Raw genomic sequence first — 26,578 nt, forward strand, 5'->3', positions numbered from 1 at the left:
CTCTGTTTGCAGAACGAGTGTACAAGCAAAATGTCGAACAACTGGAGAGAGCGAGGGTCGAGTGGGAGCAGGAACACCGGACCACCTGTGAGGCAAGTGGCCAAGGCGAGCAGCCTGCTCCCCCATACGCACCCCTCCCCTTACCTGTGGGACGCCGGGGCTGGGGGACGGCACACTCCTTCATTCCACTGGGTACCTGCGTGGCTGGTGCCTACGGCCTCTCCCCATACTCACTATCTGGCCTTATGTCCTGGATCTGTTTGTTCAACCCTAGGCCCAACTGATGGGCAAAAGACCAGGGCAGAGTCCTGTGCTTTTCACTAGCCTCCCCCAGTCTCCATTCTAGGACGGGGGCTCGATGGAGATGCCAACAGGCATTCCTTACAGTCCAGCTCCCTCCAGCTGCCCCAGCTAGAGGCAGCAATGGGAACCTTCAGGGCTGCCTTTGCTTAGACATGGCTGCAGCAGTGTTCTGCACTGGTCACCTAGCTGAACCGTGGGGGGCTGCCTGGCCTGGCCCCATAATACTCTCCCTTTTCTCCTCAATAGGCCTTCCAGTTGCAGGAGTTTGACCGGCTAACCATCCTCCGCAATGCCCTGTGGGTACACTGCAACCAACTTTCCATGCAGTGTGTCAAGGATGATGAGGTGTGTGCCCTGAGAGGGCAGCATGTGAGCTCAGGTCACACACGGGGCCAGCCAGCACATCCCCAGACCTCTGCAGGTCACACACAGGGCCAGCCAGCACATCCCCAGACCTCTGCAGGTCACACACGGGGCCAGCCAGCACATCCCCAGACCTCTGCAGGTCACACACGGGGCCAGCCAGCACATCCCCAGACCTCTGCAGGTCACACAGAGGAGTCCAACATGGCCTCTGGCCCAGCCTCCAAGCACGGGAACACCATGCTTCTGAGGTTCCCTGCCTCTGCTTTTTCCTCCTCCCTCCTCCTTCAGGACTGTGTCCATCTACTCTCCCCAGCACAGCAGAGACTTGTTGGGGGTGGAGGGGCTCTGTTTCAGGCTCATGCTGGTGGGAGACTGGTCTAGGTTCTCTTACACCCCTCCCTCACCACCCCCCAGAGATGCCCAGGGTATCCCCCCCCTCACCTTACAGAGCCTAATATTCAGGGATGGCCAGGGTATATCCTACCCCAGGTTATGGGGATTACTGTAACCTGCACCAGTAGCCCTGGCTCCTGAGCGCTTTCAGGGCTGAGTGTTCCTTCCCACAGGCTAGCTCATCCTTATGGCTTCCTCATCAGCAGAAAGTGTGGGCTCTAGATACTCTCACACCCAGAGCCCAGTTTCCCCCAGTGACCTGACCTTAGCACAGCACTTTCCTGAATTTCCTCGTCTTAAAGCAGGTTAAAGTGTGGGCCTCAGAGGACAGGAGTGAGCTGGGGCCTCTCCTCGGGGACCCCGAGCTCAGGTGTTCAGTAAACAGGCATCAGCCAGGTCTCAGTCCCTCTGGCCAGCACCGAGCCCGAAGGCTCAGAGTCAGTGGCGGTAGGACTACAGCAAGGCTGGGGACCAGGCAGACACTGGGGTGAAGCCTGAACTCAGTCTTGCCCCATCCCTACCCCCAGCTCTATGAGGAAGTCCGGCTGACACTTGAGGGCTGTGATGTGGAAGGTGACATCAATGGCTTTATCCAGTCTAAGAGCACTGGCAGAGAGCCCCCAGGTAAGGCCCTGCCTGAGGGCAGCTTAGCGTCCACAGCCGGGTCTGGCTGGCTCTACACCAGGCTGGGGTGGTTCACACTTTCCTATTGGATGGAGGTAGACCAGACTCAGACTGGGGGACAGGGTAGTTCTACTCTTCCGGGGGACCCATTCAGTTCCCAGCGTCCACACCAGGTACCTCACAAGTGTCTAACTTCAGAGAACCTGACACCTCTAGCTTCCTACATGAATACACACAATGAAAATTAATAAAAATCGTTTAAAAAGAAAAGCCAGGCTCAGTGTTACACACCTTTAATCCCGGCACCTTGGAGGCAGAGGCCAGCAGCCCTCTGAATGAGGTCCTCCGGCTCTGGGCCTCATGCGTTTGCTCTCTACAGCTCCAGTGCCTTATCAGAACTACTATGACCGGGAGGTCACCCCACTGACTGGCAGCCCTAGCGTCCAGCCCTCCTGCGGTGTGATAAAGAGGTGAGGTACCGATAAACTGTGCATGGCCAGAATCCAGCTGCTGGGGCCAGCCTGACTTCCACATGTCATGGCTCACAGCAACGTGGGTCTGGTGCCCTGTGCAGGCGCTGGCCATCCCATTGAGATATTCCAGGATCAAACTACCATCAGGAAGCCCTGGATCTAAGAGGATCTAAGTACTAACTACTCACACTCCTGTTATTCACCAGTGACTATGCGGAGAGTCCTGGGCAAGCGCCCACTCTGGCTTGCTTGACTGTTTGGCCCTACGGTGAGGCAGTACTGCCTTAACTGTGAGGTAGCTTGGGTGAAACTCTCCAGGTAGCTTATAAATGGCCCAGACATTTGGATTCACCAGGCTTTTACGGGGCCACCTCCCTGGCTTGACTGTAGTCAGATGCTAAAAGGCCCCAGTTCAGTGCCCAGTGGGTAACCTGGCCTAGTCACTGTGGGATCAAGGAAAGGAAGACTTGCTTGGCCCAAACTGGCTGGTCCTGGCAAGATATGTGGGGGCTGAACTTTAAAGGAAGCTTCCTCCTCCCCACAGAGTCTGGGGGAGGGGGCATCTAGGGGAGGATGGGGCCCCGCTGGCTACAGGTGCTGATGACCAGGAGAGTGACCACAGGAGGAGGATGCTGAGACCCAAGGGACTACTATCAGGAATGGCCTCTGGGGAGGCCTGCTGCCATGGAGGCCTGTGGTGGCAGCAGGCTGGCAGAAGTCCCGAAGCGCTGAGAATTCCCAATTAGTCCCTTTGCTTCCAGTGAGGTAAGGCAAGGCCTACCCTTCTCTCCTCCCTTCCTCCAGGTTCTCTGGGCTGCTACATGGAAGTCCCAAGACCACACCTTCTCAAGCTCCTGCTGGTAAATGAGGGGGAAGGGATATGGGACAGGGGGCGTATCTTCCACCCGTGGGGAGGGAGGACTCCTGCATAGTATAGTATAGGTGGAACACTAATGTCCCAGGGGGAAAGGTATTCTGTCCAAGAGTGTGGACAATGGTAGGATTAAGCCCCAACCCAGCAGTCTCCAGGGACCACTGTCCTCAGAAAGGAGCAGGATCCGGGCCTCATCCTGCTCTCAGCTTCCACAGAGACTCTGGCTCCCACCCCTGAGCGGAACGAGTTGGTCTACGCATCCATTGAAGTGCAGGCACCACAGGGGAATCTTAACTCATCAACCCAGGACTACCGGGCGCTCTACAACTACACCGCACAGGTGAGGGCATCCCCCGTGCCTGGGAACACGCCTGGGGTGTAAGCACTTACGTAGCACCAGAGATCGGAATAGTTCAGTGAACATCTGCTGGACCAGGATCTGCTGTGGGTAATGAGGTTGAGGGTCAGGCCTTGTTCTCTAGCTGTGGACCCAGAGAAGCAGTGACATCTTCGGAGAAAGGTGATCAGGGCAGCCACAGAGCATCCCGTGCTAGAGATGGATTGGAATCCAACGCAAGCCTGGGGCTGAAGTGGGGGTGGGGTAGGGGTAGACCTGAAGGCAGGCCCTGAACTTAGGCCAATATGCCCACACATATAGGCAGGCTGGATGTGGCTGCACCGAGGTCACATTCAGGGGTACAGACCTGGACAATAGTGGGGTACTCGGGTAGCAGTAGATGGCTGCGTGACTCATCTAGAACTTGCCCTTGGTGTGACAAGCACCTTTGAGAAGCTGCACTTGGAGCAGTGAGAGAAGCCCAGGATAGGAGGTCTCCATGGCAACCTGAGCATGTTAGGAGGCCAAGTCCCTTGGGGGAACCCCATAGCCTGTCTATCTCTAAAGGAATTACCCTGGAGGCCTCAGTATGACTCAGCAGACTGCTCGCCCAGGGAGACAAACATGCACGAATGTACTGCCAAAGCTGGGGCTGCCAGCGCAGAGCACCCCGGTCCCGACGGCTCCTCCCAACTCACACACTTGCCGTTTCTTGCCCAGAATTCTGATGAGCTGGACATTTCTGCGGGAGACATTCTGGCGGTCATCCTGGAAGGAGAGGATGGCTGGTGGACTGTGGAGAGAAACGGACAGCGTGGCTTTGTCCCTGGGTCGTACTTGGAGAAGCTCTGAGGAAGGACCAGCAGTCAACACATACCTTTGCCCTAACTGTGAGGTCAGGACCGTTCCCATCACTGCCCAAGCCTCACGGGGCCAGGACCAAGCTTGGCTGCGCTGGGTATAGACTGGGTACTGGCTACTCTCAATGAATTTCTCCCAGAAGGAATAAAGGGGCACATTCTCCCTTTGCTGGGGTCCTTTTCTCTTACTCAGTGTCCAAGGCCTCAATTCAGAAAGCCACAAAGTATAGGGAGTCTGGGGGAACAGAGCTCTGCCACTTATAAACAAGCCCTCAGTGGCAGTCAGGCCCAGTCTCAGCTAGGGACAGAGGAAAAGCCTCGCTGGACCCAAGTGCCTGAAGCTCCCAGGCTACCAGAGCTACATTCATACTTGGGACAGCCAGGAAGATGCAAGCAAGAGGGAGGAGCTCAGGAGAGCCATGGAATGAGACAGGGTATCCCGTGGCAGGGACGTGGGGTGTAGAAGGATGTGGAGAGGCAACAGCAGCCACAAGAAAGCAAACATCTGAACATGGGAGGACTCGGGGATAAGAACACTGTTGGAGATAAGAAATAGCTGGTGACTCTTGAGGGCAGCCACTAGGGTACAGGTTCATGGTGCACAGCCCTCAGCGTTTCTCCTTGACACGACCCAGTCATGTGTGTGCTGATTCTGCATCACAGGAACCCGTTGTGGGCCTGTGGCTTACCTGCCTGCCCACCTGGACACCAGCATAAAGGCCTATGCTGTACCCAGGCAAATGTCAGCTGTCAGAGGTAAATCTGTGAGCAGTCACGGTCTAAAGAGAAGGGGAAGAGGGGGTTGCTGAAAGGGCTCCTCCATGTTCATCACCAACGCGTCTTCATTCTCTGATCCTCCTCACTGGAGCAGAAAGGCGGGCTTGGTCAAGCAGCCATGCATGTCAACAAGGCTAGGCTGTCTTTGGGTTATGCTTTCTCATCCGTCACATGAGGGGACTTTTCAGGCTGGGTCCAGGCAGGTAAAGGTCCAGGAAGCAGATCCCTGGAACCAAGGCTCTGGAGCTGAGGGGCGGGCTAGCTGTTCTGACGAGACTGCCATCACTGCTTCTTGGCAGAGTATGTGACAGACAGACTGGGAAAAGGCTTTGAGTGACTGGAAAGAACCAGACTGACGTTGACATCCTTCTGGAAATGTCATTGTCCTCATGAACATCCTGTGAGGTGACCAAACACCACACCCATCTGTGACACATCAGATAATCCACACAGGGATATTTGGAGAGTGACTTAATCCAGGGCTTGGTCCCCTCCCTTGAAGGACAGCAAAGCTAGCAAATAAAAGACTTGGCTACAACAAACCTGCTCGGGCAAGAAAACCAAGGTGCCCTGGCCACCCTTGTCCTACCCCTGCCAGGCCCAACGAGACTCCCGCACCTCACTCAACCCAGACATTCTGATGATTCCTGGGCAGTCACGGGGTTGGTGCTTGCCAAGGTGCCCTGACCTCACTCTTTGAGGGTGGCCCATGGCCAGTGAGGGAGGTTCCTAATACAGGCTGAAGGCTGGTCTGCAAAGCAGCAGCTGGACTAGAGAACGCTGGTGGACAGAGAAATGAGTGGGAACAGTAGTGTCTGGGGTGTGCAAAAGGGTGGGAGAGCAGAGGGGAGAGGGTGTGAACTCTGACCTAGGCCTTTCCAGGCGGGCAGGCCTTCCCTAGGTGAAGCAGGGGGAGCCTGGGGCAGGCAGAGGAAACAAGCAGATTTCTGGGTTAGTGAAGAGGAAAGAGTGGAAAGCTCTATATCAGAGTTTGTTGTTTTTTTTTTTTTTACTCTTTGAAAAATACCTTGTCATCTTGATTGATCATCCCATTCCACTGAAAAAGATTTTTAAAAACCTTTGGCCTAGATATTTATCATATCTCTGACAGGTACTGCAGTGTCAGTAGGCCCCAGTGGATGATGGGTAAGCAGTGAGCGATAACAGCCGGCTCTCCAGGCACCCAGAGAAAGGAACAGAGACCCTGGGATCACAATCTATACCGGGGAATGGGGGGATGGGGGGTGGGGAATAAGCCCACGTAAGATTCCTGCATCTGCAGTGTTCCTGTTCTGTGTATCAGGTCACAGTGTCAGTGGCCGGGAACCAACTGCACAGGGGGACAATGTCAGATGGAGGAAGGGCTGGTACAACTGTGTATATAAATAACTCTGAGCTGCCCAAGACAGGGAGCAGCAAAGGGAAGAATGCAGCCTCTCATGTCAGAGCATCAGGCTGTGAAGCAGCTCACCCTCAGGCAGTCTCAGGCAAGCTTCAATTATCTCTGAAAATCCATCACCAGCAGGGTGGGTTCAGCAGGTCTTGTGCAAGGCACTACTTCAAAGTGTGACTGGTCAAATACTAATTAGAAACAAAGGGATGTCACTTTTTATAGCCAGGCCTCTGGCCTCTGGATCTCGGCTGTGGGAAGCAACAGCTCATTCAGCAAGCTTCCCAGTGGGGACCAGACTTCAGCAGCACCGGTGCCCAGCAGCTCTTAACCACTTTCCCCTAGCTGCTCCTGGGCCAAGCCAGCTTAGCACGACCTACTCCATGGTCTAGCTACTTCTCACTGTGGCTCCTAAAAGGTCACCACGTACAAGGAGATTCAATGGCTTCAGGAGCCTCAGGCTGTAAAGAACACAGGAATAGGGCTTTTCCAACCCTGCTCAGCAGAGCTCAACACAGGACAAGGGAGAAAGCTCAGCCCACTTCTAGCTGCATTCAATGTTTACCCACTGGACCAACAGGCTCCTCAGGGAGCCGCCGAGCAGTGATCTGTGCATTGCAGCCTATATTCCCAATGTTTTCCTGGTGATTCTGACGTGAGGTCAAGAACCTCCTGGTTAACGGGCCTTTGGCTAGACTTCTATCTCAAAATTTGAAAACATACTCTATGGTACCCCTCTACTTGCCTCAGACCAGGAGTGTCCGTCCACCAGGTGTCAAGTCCTTAGGATGCCTCTCCTGTGTTCTAATAACCGTGTTTGTCCTTCCTGGATACACTCAGAGCCTAGCGTGGTCTGCATGAGTCATCTTCCCCTCCAAAAGTTACTGGTTAAACTTGGTGGTCCCTCTGGAGCAACCTTAGGAGACCCCAAAGAAACTACAAGAGATAGCCATGGAGGACACACAACTGTTTTGAAGATTGGCAAAGATGCTGGATACAGGGTCAACATTCAAAAAACAGGTGCCCCTCCCCGCCCCCAGCAACCACTAGGAAAGGTATTAGCAAACCATGGAGGTCTCACAGAAAAGTTGCCTACACACTGTTAAGAGCTGTAGAAAACAAAAGAAACCTTATCAAACAAGGTAAAGGATTATGCCGGAAGTTCAGGAGACACGTTTTAAAAGAGCCTAGGACTGGCTAAGATATATTTTCACCTACCAGAATAGAAGAAAGATATAGGCAGGCAACACCCTGAGGGTCAACAAGGGTGTGGAGGAAATGCACACTTATATGCCTAGCCAGTGGTAACATAAACTAGTATAATCTTTTCTGGAAGGCAATGGAACACATCTGTGAAAACGAAATGTGACCTTTTCGGGGGCAGAATAAATTACTACAATCCTTAATATTGAAAGTTAGGCTTGTGGTGGCCAATACAGCACTGATGTGGTGTGTTTAAACTGGTTCATTTTATGCCGTGTGAGGTCGCTTCAGAAGGCCTGCCAGCTGTCAACATGGCACCGGTTTCTACCAACAACACTGGCCACATACAAGATGACAAGGGAGCTGGAAAATTCCCATCACTGGTGACGTAACAGCAGTCCTCCCACTGAGGCACAATGTCCCACCCTCCTGTCTGTGGTGATGCCAGTCTCTGGCTGCCAATCCAACAGGGCATAGCTGTGCACAGAATACAAACTCGAGGTGGAAGCACTGGACACGCCGGCTCAGGGATTGTTTACTTTGTACTCACATATACTGCTGTGCATGGTACTGCTGACTACACCACCATGCTAGCGGTGCCCTACACCAAGACAGCTTTACCAACAACAACAAAGATGAGTTCTATGTTTCCTTGTGTGTGTGAGAGGGAGACAGGGTGGGCCAGAGGACCTTGAGTCCCAGAAGCTGACATTACAGCCATGCCTGATTTGGCTGCTGGGAACTGAGTAAGAGCCTATAAAAGCCACTCGTCAAACTCTTAGCCACAGAGCCATCTCTCCAGCTCTTCCATCTTACTTTTTGAGACAGAGTCTCACAAAGTTCCATAAACTGGCCTTCATCTCACTCTGCAGTCTAGATAGGCTCTGAACCTGCAATCCTCCTGCCCCAGAGTCCAAAGCAGCTGACCACAGGACTGTATTACCAGGTCTCATCGACGATTACCTGTTAGCTGGAGACGTCCATGTCCTTCCCATTAAGACAAGTGGCCAGGACCGGTGGTATATACCTGTAATCCCAGTTCTCAAGGAAGGAGGATCAAGCACGTGTGAGGCCAGCCTGGGCTATGTGGTGACTTTAGTCAAACCTTGTCTCCCGAGTTGTGCTACACACCAGCAGACGCTTCAGTTGTGGACTGACTTGGCTAACCGCTCATGTTTGCACAGTGAAAGTAACATGTTTCTAGAAACACGTTCTTGCTGAGAAGCCATGTGTGACTGGGCTGTACGCGGATGTGCTCACCATAGCAAAGGCAGAGGCAAGCCACCACTCGGTACGGAGGCTAACCTCGTTCTAAGATAGCCATGATGCGAACAGTCCAGCCTAAAGAGACCACCATGTTATGCCACGAGAGGATCAGAATAGTCTAGAGAACAAAATTCATGTAAGAGCAAAACTGTACTTGTGACTGTCAGACACTATTTTTGGGAAAACACCTGCTCGAGTACTTGAGGGCCAGGTGTCTGTGGAGAGAGTGAACATACATATTTGATGGCAGGAATGACTCATTAAGTAGGGCAGAGGTCAGCAGGCACATCTGGGTAAAAGATTCTTGCAACTTTCTATGGCCTTTGAAATTATTTATTTATAAATAAAGATTTTTAGGCAATAGGATGCAACAGCAGTTCTCGACTACAACTAGTTCTGGACACACGCCTGACAGCTTAGGGTCTAGTCTCCATAGCTCTAATTCCAAGAGCTCCCCCCTCTGTGGACACCCCTGGAACGCTTACACTTTACTAAGCAGCAGCTCCTTACAATCCAAAAAGCAAGCACTGCCCTCTGCCATACGTGGGACCGTGACAACTGCAGGTGTTAAGCAGACAGAAGTTTAATCTGAAGGGCTCTGGCCAACAGAGATTCCCCTTCTAGTGGTTCTCAAGCCAACAAAAGTCACATGTAAAGCTAGCAAGGGCAAGACCCCAGGGATTGCCCGGCTCCCATCTCCCCCACTAACACGGCTCGTCTGGGTCCGCCGGCAGAGGCAGAGCACAAGATGACGCTCTCCAGCTGAGCATCAGGAATGTCAAGTCTGTTCCTTGGACAAGTTCAAGGAATGGGTTACCGAATGGCACACCATCAAAGCGCTTCCTGCTCTAGAGCTAGTTGGATCATGCAGAAAAAGGAGCAACTCATGTTGCTGACTACATAGTGCTGGGCGCAGTCCCAACCTGTGACAGGAGGGCTTATAGAATGGTTCTTAGCAATCCCTGCCCACTCTCAACAGGCAGAGGGTGGGGACGTAGTTCAGGAACCAATCATCAATCCCAGCAGCTCTGAAGTCGGGCAGCCTGTATTGCTTCCACAGGATCAGAAACTCAGCATTAAAAGACCCTACGCTGAACATGAATTCAGCCCTAGATATAGTTCCTGTCTGTCCTCTACTTCTGTGACTGGCTTGTTCCCCAGCTGACTGGGCCAGAAATCTTGAGATTCGTCTTTACAGTCCTCTCTTCTTCTGTGTCCCATATCGAGTTGGAGTGAACTCTGCCATTTCCTTCCTCTGGTGGTCCCCAAGAGTCCTCTACTGTATGATCCTAATGGAAGTCTCATCACGTTCCCTCTGGTTCACCCTCTGAACTGCTACAGGGACCAACCAGGGCAGTCTTGATGCCAGCAGCAGCATGCTGAGGTTTCACCTGCACAACTGTACAACCAAAGAGGGTCTTTGTCTAACCATGTCTTAAGCCACACTCCCCGCAGACCCCTGCAGAGCCTTCCAGCTTCTAGGCCTGGGCATTTCCTCCAGGAGCCCTAAGTGATGACACTAAACCCTCCACACAACACCATGCCCCTGACCTCTCTGCATGTGTCCTTCGGGCCCTGTTCCTCTGTACCACCACCACTGCCCTGACAGAAATCACCTGCTCCTGTGTCTTTCCTGTATTAGGATTTCAGAGTCCTGGAGTCAAGGACAGCACCATCACTGTCTATCCCCTAGGCCTCTGCACTCTGCAGATGTTCTAAGTACTCTTGAAAGTGCCTGTGGTTTGCTGAATACCACAGCCTTTAGAATCTGGCAGCATATAATGGAAGCCCATGCAAATCACGATGAACTGCCGTCAACAGCAGCATCCGAAACATGATTCTGCTGTATACTGCTGCTGTGGAACTGAAATATCCCCAAATAATTAAAAACTACATGGTGAGGACTGATACAGAGTTTATTGAATTAAATTTTTCTATTTACAATTGAGATCACATCTACAGACTAATTTGCTAGTCTCCATGGGTACATTAATCTCTAACGAGTGTAAGACTTATGATGAATGGGTTCAATCACACAGAAACGCACACACGCACACTAACTGCTTTAAACCAGTAGTGCATACATTATAGTCTTCCTATAAAGCCGGCTTTGATTAAAAACCACTAATTTCAAAGATCAGTCTCTGATTTTGAAGATGAACAAAGACACATACTGTTTGATTCTAAAATCTATGTTAGCCATTTTGTACAATTGCTATGTTACTGTACTACAGTATATATTCTTTAAAAGGACACTGGTGAGCGGCACCAGACAGCTGGCGTCCTCCCTCTTACCCACAAACCTGTGACCAAGAGTTCTCATCATGAAGACAAAAAGGGCCCAGTGATACCACAGCACAGTCCCATTACTCCTCAGCGGTGACAGAAGCAGGCCACACCCTCCTTTAGCGATACACATTACAGAACTTGTAAATGGTTCTGAGATTAAGGGCATGGAGAATCATCTAGAACGAGGGTAAGAAAGCCATAGATGGCAGGTAAGAAGGTGGGTACATGAAATGCCAACCTGCTGTCCCACACCCGTGTACGTGTGCTGTGACTAGATGAACTCAGGGGCCAATGGCTGCAGGCCTGCTCAATTCACCTTCCCAATCAGACCAAGGGCACTACAAACTAGCTCAGGCCGGTGCTGTCTGCTATGCGTAGGTTCCGCCGGTGATGAGGAGCTCGTAGGCGGGGTCTCTACTCCGTCTGCACAACACGATGCATGCACAGAGCATGCCCAGCAGCTGCAGGAAGAAAACAATGGGAAATAAGGCTCAGGCCCTGGCAAGTGTGCGTTTCTTTCTTGGCAATGACATTATTTCAAGCTTTAATGACCCCAAATTGTCAAGAAGCAGTCCAATGAAAAAGGGAGTTTTCATTAACAACTCACAAAAACTCCTAACAGTGGAAAGACAGCCTTAGTGTCTTTTGAAGGTTTCTGTTTATTATTTGCTACCTTTGACTCTGTGGCATTATTGACATATTTCTTGTCAAGGTCCACTGCTCCTTCAGAATTGCCTATCTTAGTCCTTCTGGAATAGCGTATTGGGATGAAGACATGTCACGTCGCTAAGGAAAAGGATTAAACTAGATTATTAAAGAAAGTGATTCCAAAATTCTTGTCCCAATCTCTCAGGAAATATAAACAGTAAACAACATTACTTTGCTGTTCTAAGTCGTCATCGACAATGAAAAGATCTAAGTATTGAGTATTAAAAGGCAGGAGACTTACCTACAACTCTGGTTGCTTTCCCCAGAGGGCACGTGTGCACCAGGAGTCCCAGGTTAAATCCTTCTTACTCTCTGCCTACCAGCCCCCATTAAAGCACACCTAGAAGCCCTCCAGTGCACCCAATGCCCTGGACTCCATATTCATACACAACTACTGAAGAAGGAGGCCATGATGTTCTAGGAACTCCAGGGGCAACACTGGCACCCAAAACCTTAGAGGTCAACAGGCCACAAAAACCCCACTGGAGACAGATATTCTACTGGACCTGAAGACTCCCGCTGGTCACTGGAATCCCAGGCTAGAAGACCAGAGAAGAAACAGAAACCAAGGGGGGAACACCCAGAAAACACCCATTTTGCAAAGATAAATTCAGAAATCAGCACCTAAACCTATAATAACCCCAAACAAGGATAACTAGAGGCCAGTCTAAATACAATCAACAACAGCCAGCACAATATGGCACCACCACAACCCAGCTATCCGACTACAGCAAGCTCTGGATGTTCCAATACATCTGAAGTATAAGAAAATGACCTTAAATCTAATCTTACCAAGATGATAAAGGCCTTTAAAGAAGACATGATTATACTCTTTAAAGAAATCCAGGAAAATACAACCAAACAGGTAAAAGAAATAAAACCATTCAAGACCTGAAAATGGAAATAGATATAATAAAGAAAACACAAACCAAAGGAATCCTCAAGATGGAAAATCTAGGTAAGTGATCAGGAAGTACAGACTCAAGCATCACCAACAGAATAAAAGAGATGGAACACAGACTCTCAGGTGTAGAAGATACAACAGTAGAAACTGATACATCGGTCGAAGAAATTTTTTTTTTTTTTTTTTTTTAGGTTTTTCGAGACAGGGTTTCACTGTGTAGTCCTGGCTGTCCTGGAACTCACTCTGTATACCAGGCTGGCCTCGAACTCAGAAATCCGCCTGCCTCTGCGTCCCAAGTGCTGGGATTAAAGGCATGCGCCACCACTGCCCGGCCCGCAGAAAATGTTAAATCCAAAAAAATTCCTGACACAAAAACATGCTGGAAATCTGAGATACTATGAAAAGACCAAACCTAAGAATAAAAGGAACAGGGCTGGAGAGATGGCTCAGTGGTTAAGAGCACTGACTGCTCTTCCAGAGGTCCTGAGTTCAATTCCCAGCAACCACATGGTGGCTCACAACCATCTGTAATGGGGATCCAATACTCTCTTCTGGTGTGTCTGAAGACAGCTACAGTGTACTTACATATAATATGTAAATAAAAACCTTTGGGCCAGAGTGAGCAGGTCCCGGAGTGTGCGGGAAAAGGGAAGGGGAAAAAAAGAGAGGGGGTAGGGGAGACCTTTAAAAAAAAAAAAAAGCATAAAAGGAACAGAAGAAGATTCCTAACTCAAAGGGCCAGAAGATATTTTCAACAAAATCAGAGGAAAATTTCCCTAACCTAAAGAAAGTGATGCCTAGTAAAAGAGGCTTGCAGAATACCAAACAGATTGAACCAGAAAAGAAGCCCCACCACCACATAATAATCAAAACATTAAATGTACAAAACAAAGAAAGAATATTAAAAGCTGCAAGAGAAAGAAAGCAGGTAAGTTAACATATAAAGGCAGACCTACTAAATTATACCCAACTTCCCAATGAAGACTCTAAAAACTAGAAGGGCCTGGGCAGACACCTTGCAGACTCTAAGAGACCAGAGATGCCAACATAGACTATACTATACCCACCAAAACTTTCAATGATCATAGATGGAGAAAACAAGATATTCCATGGTAAAATCAAATTTAAACAATATCTATCCATAAAGCCAACCCTATGGGAGACACTAGAAGGGGGTTAGCTACATCCAAGAAGTCACAGGAAATAATTTCATACCAGCAAAACCAAAATAAGGAAGCTTAGACACACACACAAAATACCAGAATTAACAATCATTGGTCATTAATATCTCTCAACATCAATGGACTCAATTCCCCAATAAAAAGACACAGGCTAACAGATTGGATATGAAAACAAGGTCTATCATTCTGCTGCATACAGGAAATATACCTCAGCATCAAAGATAGACACTACCTCAGAGTAAAGGGCTAGAAATACATGTTCCAAGCAACAGACCTGAAAATCAAGCTGATGTAGCCATTCTAATATCTAACAAAACAGACTATCAACAAAAGTTAATTTTAAAAAGGTGAGGAAGGACACTCAAAGGAAAAATCCCCCAGAAGGACCTCTGACTCCCTATGCCTCAGATGCAAGGGCACCCACATGTGCACCTCAGCTGGGTAACTTCTGCTGAGGCCACAGCCCGAGAACGAAACCCATTTTGTCTAGCAGCTCTTTTAATTCACTTAAGTCAAGTTGTACCGACTTCAAAGCAATTTAAAAGTCAGAGCTAAAGTCTACTGATTGGAAAGGAATTCATTTAACAACATTAAGTCTACCCAGAAACGTCTTATTCTCATCATTAAGTATTACAGAACCACTTAGGATACTATTACACTAACATTACTGACTGATGAAAATTTGCAACAACAGGCTTGGAAATATTACAGGAATATTGTAGCTTTAATATTACTTCTTAAAATGAAAAATGTTCCCTTGTAATATACAAGTCATAGGAAGCAATCTACCTAGGCCAAGTAAACTACCAAATATAAAATCTGTAAAAAAAAAGAAAGAAAGAAAGAAAGAAAGAAAGAAAGAAAGAAGGAAAGAAAGAAAGAAAAGCAAAACACATAGATAAATGCTTGCTATACAAAAACTAACTGCCAAATAAAATGTTCTATGATATTCTATGTAGGTGGAGTGTGAGAAAGTAGGCTGCAACAAAATTAAGAATTTTTTTTCCTGTAGGCGGGTGTGGCAGTGCATGCCCTTAATCCCAGTACTCTGGAGGCAGAGGAAGGTGGATCTCTGCAAGTTCAAAGCCAGCCTGTTGTTCTACAGAGCAAGTTCCAGGACAGCCAGAGCTACACAGAGAAACCCTGTCTTGAGAAATCTCTGTACTGGAAGCACCCTTTACCGAGAAACAATCACTAAGTCCCTATGAAAACCCACTCATGTATTTGTAACTCTTCAGTTGTGTAGCACACACTTTGCTATGGATAGACTATGACGTGCAGACAGAGTGGAGGATGACCACTGCAGTGTATAACGAGACTTACAGAAGTGCCTGTTAACATCCATTAACGTACCCCACAACAAGACAGCACACAGCCACGAAACAATGCGTGTACATACAAAAGATACCAATCTGATTTTGAGAAACAAGTTACAAATGGATTCTCTTTAGTCTTCATTTTGAGCTGTGGTGCTGAGGCTACTGATCTCTTGTTTGTTTTCCTAGTATTAAGGCTAGAGAGTTGGTTCAGTGGTTAAGAGCACTTACAGAGTACCTGCAGAGGACCTGAGTTTGATTCCTAGCACCCCAAAGAGTGGCTTCACAACCATCTGACACCTGAGTGTGAGGCGATCCAAAAAGCACAGACATGAATGCATGCAAAACATTCATATACATGAAGTAAATAAATCTTCTTTGTTTTACCTGCATGTGTGCCTGGTGCTCACAGAGGATAGAAGAGGGTGTGGGATCTCCTGGGACTAGATTCTGGGTGGTTGTGAGCCACAAGATGGGTACTGGGAACTCAACTGGGGTCCAGTACACGAGTAGTAGGTGCTCTTAACCAGTCCTTGGTCTCTTGACTGTGGTGATGGACAGAGACACCTACTCAGGTCATACAATTATACAGAACTGACTAAATACATAAACGAGAAGCCCGGATGAGATTAGTAGTTATTCTGTGATGTCCTGGTGTGCTGTGGCACAGCTCTGCATGCTGTCATCACTGAAGGTGGGCATAGCAGTCAAAAGGTATCACTAAATTATTTCAAAGTGTAATCTACAATTACCACAGAACAAAAGGCAACAGTCAAAACTACATCCTGTAAGCTTCTAAATGCCCCAAAATATGAGTACTTGTCCAGTACAAACTACTACTCCAGTTCACGGACACGAGAAGTGAGCTGCCTCTGGAACACCAGGGCCAGAGAGACAATGCCTTAGTTAAAGCATTCGCCATGAGAGACCCAAGCTCAGACTGCCACATCCCATGTAAACGCCAGGAGGGCCTAGCAAGCCACCTGCAATTCTACTATACCATGTGTGAGCCTGGCAACCATGGAGGCCAGAAGAGGGCATAAGATTCCCTAAAACTGAAGTTACGGACAGTTGTGTGCTGACATGTGGGTGCTGGAAATCATACCTGGGTCCTCCGAAGAGCAGCAAGAGCAGCCAGTGCTCCTAACCACTGAACCATCTCTCCATCATTGTTCCCATTCCCCGACCCCCGACCTCAGGCCTCACTTTACCAACTGAGCCATTTCCCTCGCCTAGCCTCACCAGAGTCTGCTCCTGATCCATCGCTCTACCTTCAGGGCAGCTCACCAGAAGCCTCGGAAGACTGGCAGTCAGTCTCCCCCTTGTGGCCTGCACGGCACACTCCCTCAAGACCTTAACAAAGAAGCTCGACTTGTACTAGTATCAGGACTTCACATACAAAACTCCTTGTTCATCATTTGTCTATTCGCAAAGAAGAGTGACGTCATGCTGATTTATAAGCTGACGGGATATAAGAAAAATATTCTAAATTTTTCTTGCTTAAAATAAAAATCCTTTTAAAACTAGCTACGGTCTTCTTTTTCCTGGTTTTCTTTCTTTTGGTCCCACACAAGCCTGGATCATTTAACTAGGGCTACAGCAATGGTTAGTAAATATTTTCTTAAAAAGACACAGTAAATATTTTAGGCTTTCTGAGCCAAGAAACCTGGTTTCTGTAGGAATCTATTCACCTGTGCCTCTATTCTACCCGGCTCCAGTGCCATCTGTCAGCATTCAAAATAAGAATTACAAATCTCATCTGAACTCCAATCCTAATGGAATCAGAGTCCAGGCTTTGGTCTTCCACTGCCCGTGTGATGGTCCTGTTACCCCTCTCTTCCTAATATTTGTGGAAAACAAAGGAGAATGGATTGGTGAATCTCTGTCCTTTTCTGTGTCATGAGTATAAAAGCTACTAAGTCACTTATGTCATATTACAGCTTTCCATACTCAGAACACACCACATCGTGAACATCAAAGCCTTGGAACGTTTACAGGCACCTGTCATCATCAGTTTCAACGCACAGCTGTGTATATCCACGTACAGCTGTGTATCTCCTGGGAACAATCACTACCCAACTGCAAAGCCTTTTGCTGTGTCCTAATTGTACAGCTTTGTCATCAAACAAAGTTACCAAGAATGCACAGTTTTCACTGGTTTTGACTAAATGAATCTGTCTGCACACACAATCGACATGTGGAAGCCATCCTGGCTAGATTACCACTATGCTGAGCCACGAAGTAAATGTTTAGGATGGCAGAGACCAGAGCAAACATGGAGCGAGGCTTTTTAATGAATCATTTCATTGCTGTTTGAATACCAGCAAAATAAACAACTGCCCTTTGCCATTTTTGAGGCACTTTCCAGTAAATATAGTAGCCTCTGCTCAAATATGCAAAGAGCAGGAAGGCTAAACAATTCACATTTAAAGTAGCAACTATGCTGGCTTGAATGTAACAATTAAAAGGTGTCTTAAAATATATTTGAGGATAGAAGCCTATTTCAAGAACTAAAAGCCTAGCCGGGTGGTGGTGGCACATGCCTTTAATCCCAGCACTTGGGAGGCAGAGGCAGGCAGATTTCTGAGTTCGAGGCCAGCCTGGTCTACAGAGTGAGTTCCAGGACAGCCAGGGCTACACAGAGAAAACCTGTCTCGAAAAATCTAAAAAAAAAAAAAAGAACTAAAAGCCTTGAAAAAATAGAAGCTGGGTTTGGTGGCGCATACCTTTAATCCCAACACTTAAGAAGAAGAGGCAGGTGGATCTCTATGAGTTTGACACTCACTACAAAGTGAGTTCCAGGACAGCCAGGGCTATTACACAGAGAAATCCAGTCTTGAACAACAAAAAACAAACACAAACACAATCAAAAACCCCTCAGACCAGATTTGACAAAAAAGCTTTAGAATAGCTGGCTATTCTCAATTAGACTCCAAATGTTACCCCAACATAACTTGTATATGAGAACCAAGGAATGTGGGCAGTTAGGCTGCATGCAAGGTGTCTGTCCTTCTAACTTAATGGTTTTCCTATGGGACTAAGAAATGAGGGTGTATGGTTGGCAGAAGGCAATTCAGTAAGCAATGAGCAAGAACCAGATACTTTTACCAACTTTAACACAGAGAATGTTTTCACTGGCAGAGTAGGGAGAACAGATGCCAACGATGGACAGCATACCCCGTGCATGCCCAGGGATGTCCTGGCTTCTTTTTTGCATGACAGCATGTCTAAAACAACTAAGTCTACAATACAGAGAAGGCTAGAGCCTTGATTCTTACTGGGAGATCTTTCCTATAAAGCAATAAAACTGTTCCTTTTAGAAAAGACTAGTATTAAAGTGTGTGTGTGTGTGTGAAGGTAAAATAGAAATAGTTTTTAAAAACATTACAAATAAGGATTTGAAATACATAGTTCAATAGGAGTACAGTTTTCTGGCAAACACTGGATTCTAGGTTTGACTTCCAGTACAGCAAAAATAAATTTAAAAAGTAAAAACAAAACTCAAGAACAGAAAAACAAGAAACAGAAAGTGAAACAGTATAAAAAAACACCAAAGTGAAAGCTTTCAACTTCCAAACTGAAATATACCAGTATTTTAAAAAGGTCTGCGGAGTTCTGTCAAAATACCTTCCAGGAATTCCCCACTGTGATGGTTTGTATATGCTTGGCTCAGGGAGTAGCACTATTAGGAGGTGTGGCCTGTTGGAGTCCGTGAGTCACTGTGAGTGTGGGCTTTAAGACCTCACCTTAGCTGCAGAAGTCAGTCTTCTGCTAGCAGCCTTTGGAATAAGAGATGGAACTCTCAGCTTCTCCTGCACCATGCCTACCTGGATGCTGCCATGTTCCCACCTTGATGATAATGGGCTGAACCTCTGACCTGTAAGCTTGCCCCAGTTAAATACTGTCCTTTTAAGAGTTGCCTTGGTCACAGCAGGAAAACTAAGATACCTACAATGTAATTTTTTTTTTCCTTTTTTGAATGGTTCCCTATCAATTCAGGAAAATAAGGCAGACAGTTCCCTCACGCAATCCCTCCCCATAAAGATCACTAGTTTCTTTAAAGCATTCAGGGTTTTTGGAAACTGGTGGCTGGTACATGAAGATTCACTCTGCTTAGTAGCTAAAGCTACTCCAGCAGACACAAAGGACAAACGACGACCAGCCCTGCTCACCTGAATAGCTGCGAAGGCCAGCGCTGCCCAGATGACATGCATCAGGATTTCCTGGAGCTTCTTCACGACGAGCGCCTCACAGCCCTGGAACACACAGCCTCGTTAGACTTGTCTTTCAAGAGAAACTGCAGACATATAGATTACTACTCACTGGCAACAACAGGAACAAGATCAATGATCAGAACAATTTACAGATGCACAACTAAAGACGACATATTAAAAACTGAAGAAGGCTAGGCCGTGACCAGAGAGGGAAAATCAAGTCAAACTCACCTCGGCGTAGAGGTCGGAGGGGTTGGCCAGGCTGCCATTACAGCTTTTGGCAGTCTCTCTGCAGCAGCTAAGAGGAACACTCTGGTTTTTTGTTTCTTTGAACCAATCTGTATTTTCCCAGTCTGAATAGTTATGAATTCCACAACAGTGCAACTGGGTGAGAGAGAGAGAGAGATTCCTTAGGTATTGCAGGTGCCTGGTGAGCTTCATGCAGTACAGAACTTTAACAAGCTACCCCTGGCCAGTGATGCGCAGCACAGCTTTTACAGTGAGGACCACACAACTGTGCGGGGCAGCATGGGCCCATTAGTCACAGCGGGAATGAACTGAACACTTCAAACCTGGTTAATGTGACTGAAGAATTGAATTTTCAAATTCAGTTTAAATATCACTGTAAGTTCTAGGAGCTATACTTGAAAAGTGCATCACCTAAATAAAAGAGGTAGTTTCTTACTAAGGAAATCTTTGGATCTTTGATGGGGGGCTGAGTTACTATTATATATGTTGTATATGTGCGTGGTCATGGTCATGCATGCGCAGGTAACTGGAAGCCTAGGTCATGCCCTAGAACTAGAGTTGCAGGTGGCTGGAAACTGTCCAACGTAAGTACAGGGAACCAGACTCGGGTCCTCTGCAAAACAATACAGAATCCTAACCACTGAGCGATCTGAGACCCCGTACACTCATACCGCACATGTTTAATATTCAGCTGAATTAAATGTCATTACTAATGGCAAAATGCTTAACAAGTTTTGTTTGAAATGTGTGCGATTTACTTTAAGAAAATAAAGCAAAAAAAAAAAGTTGAACTAAGACTGGTGAGAAGCGGTAATTGTGGAGGCAGGTTTGTGGACACACGCTCTTAAGCTGTGGGGTTCATCCCGGCTGTGCAGGTCCACACAGCCCACATCACAGAAGGAGAAGAGCTGGTGTCGGTGCAAATGCCTTCAGGGAAGCTCACCTGTCTCTGCACATAGTCAATAGCACGGCTGGCGGCGTCTGAGTTTGTCCCATTGTAGGTTTTATACACTTTCTGAATACTGCGATCAACCTCATTCTCCACCTGAATCAAAAGAAAGGATTCCCCCCCACCAGTCACGGTGTGTGAAAGTCGCCCGCGTTCTGTACACTCACAGGAAGAAAGGACTTTCTGCTCCACTTAGATTCAAATTAGCAGCAAACACTTCAGATCCATTACATCACACAGGCCAACAGCCTCCAGAGACTATGCAAAGGAAGCTAACACAACAAGTCACTCAAAAGGGACAAGCGTCTACGCACTGGGCAGATGTCCCACGTGTATCTATCAAATTTCTACAAAAAGAAAAAATAGATCTGTCTTCAGCTTCAGCTATTGAGAAAAGCAGGTTTTAAGTAAATGCCAATAAATCTTAGGTGTGTTAAAGCAGCGGCCTCACTGAGATAAGACAATGAAAATGCTGAATTTGGCCAAATGAACCTGTTTTACTTTACCTGGAAAGCTTAAGCCAGCTTTCAAAGCACTGGGTGAGGCATTCATACATACCTTCGCTCTGTACACGTATCCCAAAACCACAACAACTACTTCTGTGATGAAAACCAAGAGCAGGATGAAGACAAACTGTAAATAAATATCAGAAATTAAGTAAATAAAAGTTCTAAATATTCTCTTCATAAAAAAAAAAAGAAGTTACATGGAAGAGCCTCTAGAAGTTTAGGGCGTGTGTTAATAACTCTGGCTTAGTTATAGGAGCCAAGGCTTCTACATCTACAGAACTTCCTCTCCATTCGAGAGAGAGGACAAGGTCAACAGCCCTCCACAGTCTGACATGTGGAGAGGGAAGCCTTAACGTACCGTGGCAAGTCCACAGCGGCTCTCCCGGATTGTGGCACAGCAGCCGATCAGGCCGATGATGAAAAGCAGCGCTCCTACGGCTATGATCACCACGGCTGGGAAGAGCGTGTACACGTCCTCAAAGAAGTGGTCATAGTCATCGTAAGTGATGAAGACATAGGCTCCCACGTAGCACAGGATGCCAGCCGCCCCCTGGAAGAGCAGGTAAAACCCTGGTCTGAGTCCAGCACCACAGCTCCTACTCTTGCTTAGGTCATCACTTCCGAGAACGTGTCTGTGTATCCCAACCAACTGTGAATTTCTGCTCTTCCTGCCTCCACGTTCAAGAGTGATTGCAGCGGGCACCCCCACCCCCCAGCTTCAGCGGTGCTGGGCTCTATCCAGGGCTCTGCTCATAGTATCCACACATTCTACCAACTGAGCTTGTCTCAATCCAGGAGGTTATTAATTCCCATCACTCTTAAATCAGTAAAGCTAGAACATTCTTGATTCATCATTAAAAATTCTTTGGACATTCAGGAGTCGTGGGTGCAGAAGGCCATATGCAGCTCCAGGCCCTTCTCCTGGGCTCCACACACCCTCCATCACTTTTAGTTTGTTAGCAGTAGGCCCTAGCTCTGTGCTCACAGCTACCTGCATACAGACAGACAGACAGACACACACACAGTTCTAGGCTACACTAAACTGTCTGCTCTAAGGAGCAGAACTCAAAGCGCTTTGACACAAGTGTGGTTACTTCATCTTTGAAACCTCCCATGTATCAGTCGTCGAGCTAGGCACCGCTCCCAGTCACATTAATGACTGTTCAATCCTCTGAACCTGAAAACTCAGTCCGAGGCTGGGAGGTCCAGTGCCGGGACACCACTGACCTGTCACAGCACACAGCACAACCACATCTGGAGAAGGTGGCTCTGGTAACCTGGTTTATACACACACACACACACACACACACACACACACACACACTCACACACACTCACACACACTCACTCTCACTTGGTTTGGTTTTTGAGACAGGGTTTCTCTGTGTAGTCCTGACTGTCCTGGAACTTGTTCTGTAGACCAAGCTGGCTTCAAACTGAGATCCACCTGCCTCTGCCTCCTAGATGCTGGAATTAAAAGTGTGCACAGTTCACATGCTTTTTTTTAACATGAAGAAACTTCAGGCAGTACTCTAGATATTACCTACCCACCACCCTTATTTGTGCACTTAAACTATTCTCCACAATTGAATACACTAATTAAGATAATAAAAATGAGAATAAAGGAGGGTTTTGTTTTACTTTTCTTTTTTAAACATCATCTTGCCTCCACTCCCTTCTCGTCTCTTCCCTGGCTACTGATATCCCCTCTCATCATGGCGTCTTCAGCTCCAGGGTGCTGCTGTCACACCTCATTTCTGCCTGCAAGTCCCAGCTAACTGGCCCTCAATATACCCACGACACCTTACGGAAGTACCTGTCTTAACCTGGTCAACCCTCAGTTTTAATCCCTGACTCTTCCCTTTCCCCCAAATACGTTCTTTATGATAGTTATTGTTGTTAAAAATATGAACATGGCCTAACTTGCATAAAATGAGGATTATGAAAATGTTAATGATCTAAACTGTTTTGTCTGCTTTGCATTCTCAAGACTTCACCTTCATACACTTCAAACAAAACTGGCATACACATCCCCTGACTTCTTCACACCTCGGCGGCTGTCTTACTAATTCAGAGGCAGCTTAAGAATCACCGCTTCCTCACAGAAGCTACTTTTTTTTTCTTTTTAAATAAACCCTCTGCATCTTAACTGGCTATTGGTTAGAATATTTTTTTTTTAAGATTTATTTATCTTATGTATCTGAGTGTTCTATCTGAATGTACACCTACATGCCAGAAGAGGGCATCAGATCCCCATTACAGATGGTTGTGAGCCATCATGTAGTTACTGGGAATTGAACTCAGGACGTCTGGAACAGTGAGTGTGCTCTTGATCACTGAGCCATCTCTCCAGCCCCATTATGTAGGGTCTTAATTATTCACCCTTCCTCCACTCACATGTAGAGCAAACACAAACGGTATTTTTCACAATGGCTGATTTTTTTAACCATGAGGTTGGGGTGGGGTGTTCCAAGACAAGATTTCTCTATGTAGCCTTGGCTGTCCTGGAACTCACTTTGTAGTCTGGGCTGTCCTCAAACTCAGACTTCATTTCTTATATACCTCCTGGGCACACATTGTGCCTGTTTCTCTTTCGGCTCTACACCTCTGTATATATCCATTCACACAGTGCCTGGTGCAAGCAAGTATCAGTGTGGACAGAGTAAGCCTCACCTCCACCTCTGCACCTCCACCTCGACGTAAAGGATGGACGGCTGTGGTTGGCTTGTACGGATTTCCTCGCCAGTCCAACCAGTGTTCACAGTGGTCAGACCACTGTGATGACCACAAATACAATTTGGAAACTAATCCACTTTACTGGATTCTGATGCCACCACTTGTAGGACAGACTGTAAATTGTGATTACTAGTTTACCATTAAAACAAATGCTACACTACGAGCTACGAGGCCTGTTGGATTCACCTCCAGGCTTGCTTTTGGGGTATGTCACTATGAGATGAGCAGAAAGATGAGCCCTAACCGTCTGGAAGTGTGTGGACCCTGTAACAGTGAGTGCTCTTTTTAAACATTTCCTTAACTGCATTATGTTATATAGTCACACATACATATATAATGCATTTTACTAAAGCAAATAACTCAGTCTTCAAATTTAATTAAATCTTAAACATGAATTAATCAAATTGTGCCAACTGCTTTCATTAAGCAAACTTTACACAAGAACCGATTCTGTAGAGTTCTTTCTTAAAAGGCTTGGAGGGAAGCGGTGCAGGTGAGGTTGCACATGCTTTTAAGCCCAGAATCCAGGAGCTCAAAGCTCTACATAATACTTCAAAGTGCCTGAAGGCTGCAGTGAGACCCTGCCTCAAAGAGACAGAGTAGGGAGCTGAGTGAAAATTGTGGCAAACATCTCAAAAATAAAACAAAAAAGGTTTTAATTAAAATCAACTTGGGATGGGCTGGAGAGATGGCTCAGTGGTTAAGAGTACCAACTGCTCTTCCAGAGGTTCTGAGTTCAATTCCCAGCAACCATATGATGGCTCACAACCATCTGTAATGGGATCCAATGCCCTCTTCTGGTGTGTGCCTGAAGACAGTGACATTGTACTCACATTAAATAAATAAATAAATAAATAAATAATTTTTTTTTGGTTTGGTTTTTTCGAGACAGGGTTTCTCTGTGTAGCCCTGGCTGTCCTGGAACTCACTCTGTAGACCAGGCTAGCCTCGAACTCTCAAACTCAGAAATCTGCCTGCCTCTGCCTCCCAAGTGCTGGGATTAAAGGTGTGCGCCACCACCACCCGGCATAAATAAATATTTTTTAAAAATTGCTGGAGAGATGGCTCAGCAGTTAACAGCACTGACTGGTCTTTCAGAGGTTCTGAGTTCAATTCCCAGCAACCACATGGTGGCTCACAATCATCTGTAATGGGATCCAGTGCCCTCTTCTGGTGTGTCTAAAGACAGTGACAGTGTACTCACATACATAAAATCAATAATTCTTTTTTTAAAAAAATAGCAAAATTTATATAATTAAAGAAATATCAACTTGGGAGGTGATGGTAACTTGAGAGAAGGCTACAGATACTACTTTCCAAAAGACCTGAGTTCAGTTCCCAGCACCCACATCTCCAAGGGATCCAGGCCCCTGGACTCGTGCATGTATACATCCACACTACACACACACACCACACACACACACACACACACACACACACACACACACACACACTTTACAAATAAAAAACGAGTATTGTTCAAAATGAATCCACTAGAGAACTGTGCACTGCACTTCCAGAGGATGACAAGCTTGGTTCCCAGTATCCACCTGGGTAGCTCAAAACTGTCCTTAACTCCCATTCCTGTTCTGGGCAATCTAGTGCCCTCTTCTGGTCTCCACAGGCAACTGCATCCACAGGTACATACACCCACACGCGTATACATAATTAAAAATAAATCCCTTAAAATTAATTCAATTTTTTAAAAGTTTCTATTTAAGCATGGTGTACTAATAGATTGTGTCACCGGGCCCAGGTAGCAAATGAACTTTTAGACTAGATAAATCTGAATAAAAAGTGTAACAAGAAGATAATGATACTCTAAAGTTAATATAAAGTACAGGGCATACTGAGGAACCACTTGTAGTTTAGAAATAAAATGATGAGCTTTTATCCTGAAGAGGTTTCTGTGAAACTCGCACTTAGTATGCCCGGGAATGGCCAAGTGACATGTCTCTCAGGCTCCTCACTGACCAGAGTGACACACCATCTAAAACTAAGAGCAGACACAGCAGAACAAATCAAAGCTAGATGCAAGAAAGCCAAGGGGAAGCAAGGTATGAGATCCCACTGGTAAATACTGCTTACTGTCTGAAAGATGACAGATGATTCAGTCTGTGCTGCAAACCATTCAACAGGCAGTTCTCACAGGAGAGAATATAATAGTGTCTATTCTTCAACATCAGCAGGAAGTAATGTAGCAATTAGTCACACCAAGTTTGTGCTGCACTCACTGCTGACAGGACCGCATAAACAGGAGGGATGGTCTCTTCTGAATAACTTTTGAAAATATAGAGTAATTGTTCATTTCAAACAGTGGCTGAATAACCTAAATAATTTTAAGTACCGGCCTTAATGACAATCAAAAGAGCTAACAAACAAGGTAAATAATCTGCATGGTCAGCTGCAGGGAGAAGCACAGGGAGGAGCACAGGGAGGAGCACAGTGGTTCCTACTGGTGACAGGAAGTCTGTAGTCACTTTGACTCTTAATGCAGATGTGACATTACTTAAAAAGCAACAGAAAATTCAAAAGGTGAGCTTGGTTAAATCCTGTTTTCGGGGCAATGATGAGATTGGATCAAGACTTTGTCAGCAAAGCAGCTAAAGAGGAGGAGGGGAGGGAGGAGGGGAGGGAGGAGGGGAGGGAGGAGGGGA

The 26,578-nt window shown here is 46.9% G+C and overlaps 2 protein-coding genes across 3 annotated transcripts in view; one reads left to right on the plus strand and one right to left on the minus strand.

Moving 5' to 3' along the window:
* Pstpip1 (proline-serine-threonine phosphatase interacting protein 1) overlaps nucleotides 1–4,397 on the plus strand; it is a 42,350-nt gene extending 37,953 nt beyond the window's left edge. Inside the window, exons 9-15 of one of the 2 annotated variants that reach the window (XM_028774431.1) lie at nucleotides 13–92; nucleotides 550–648; nucleotides 1,590–1,686; nucleotides 2,066–2,156; nucleotides 2,964–3,019; nucleotides 3,249–3,373; nucleotides 4,091–4,397. In XM_028774431.1, the coding sequence (XP_028630264.1) occupies nucleotides 13–92; nucleotides 550–648; nucleotides 1,590–1,686; nucleotides 2,066–2,156; nucleotides 2,964–3,019; nucleotides 3,249–3,373; nucleotides 4,091–4,222 (680 nt within the window). In that variant the 3' untranslated portion in view covers nucleotides 4,223–4,397. Of the gene's footprint in view, nucleotides 1–12; nucleotides 93–549; nucleotides 649–1,589; nucleotides 1,687–2,065; nucleotides 2,157–2,963; nucleotides 3,020–3,239; nucleotides 3,374–4,090 lie in introns of both variants that reach the window. The other variant, XM_028774430.1, reaches the window with a different exon arrangement.
* A 6,367-nt stretch (nucleotides 4,398–10,764) lies between these two features.
* The window catches only part of Tspan3 (tetraspanin 3), a 23,578-nt gene continuing 7,764 nt past the window's right edge, over nucleotides 10,765–26,578 (minus strand). The window contains exons 2-7 of the mRNA XM_028774449.1: nucleotides 21,544–21,735; nucleotides 21,235–21,309; nucleotides 20,671–20,772; nucleotides 19,710–19,862; nucleotides 19,437–19,520; nucleotides 10,765–11,616 (exon numbers count right to left, since the gene is read on the minus strand). Of these exons, the coding sequence (XP_028630282.1) occupies nucleotides 11,524–11,616; nucleotides 19,437–19,520; nucleotides 19,710–19,862; nucleotides 20,671–20,772; nucleotides 21,235–21,309; nucleotides 21,544–21,735 (699 nt within the window). The 3' untranslated portion in view covers nucleotides 10,765–11,523. The remainder of the gene's footprint in view (nucleotides 11,617–19,436; nucleotides 19,521–19,709; nucleotides 19,863–20,670; nucleotides 20,773–21,234; nucleotides 21,310–21,543; nucleotides 21,736–26,578) is intronic.

Source organism: Grammomys surdaster, unplaced genomic scaffold (assembly GCF_004785775.1).
Source record: "Grammomys surdaster isolate TR1022 unplaced genomic scaffold, NIH_TR_1.0 241, whole genome shotgun sequence".
NCBI lineage: Eukaryota > Metazoa > Chordata > Mammalia > Rodentia > Muridae > Grammomys > Grammomys surdaster.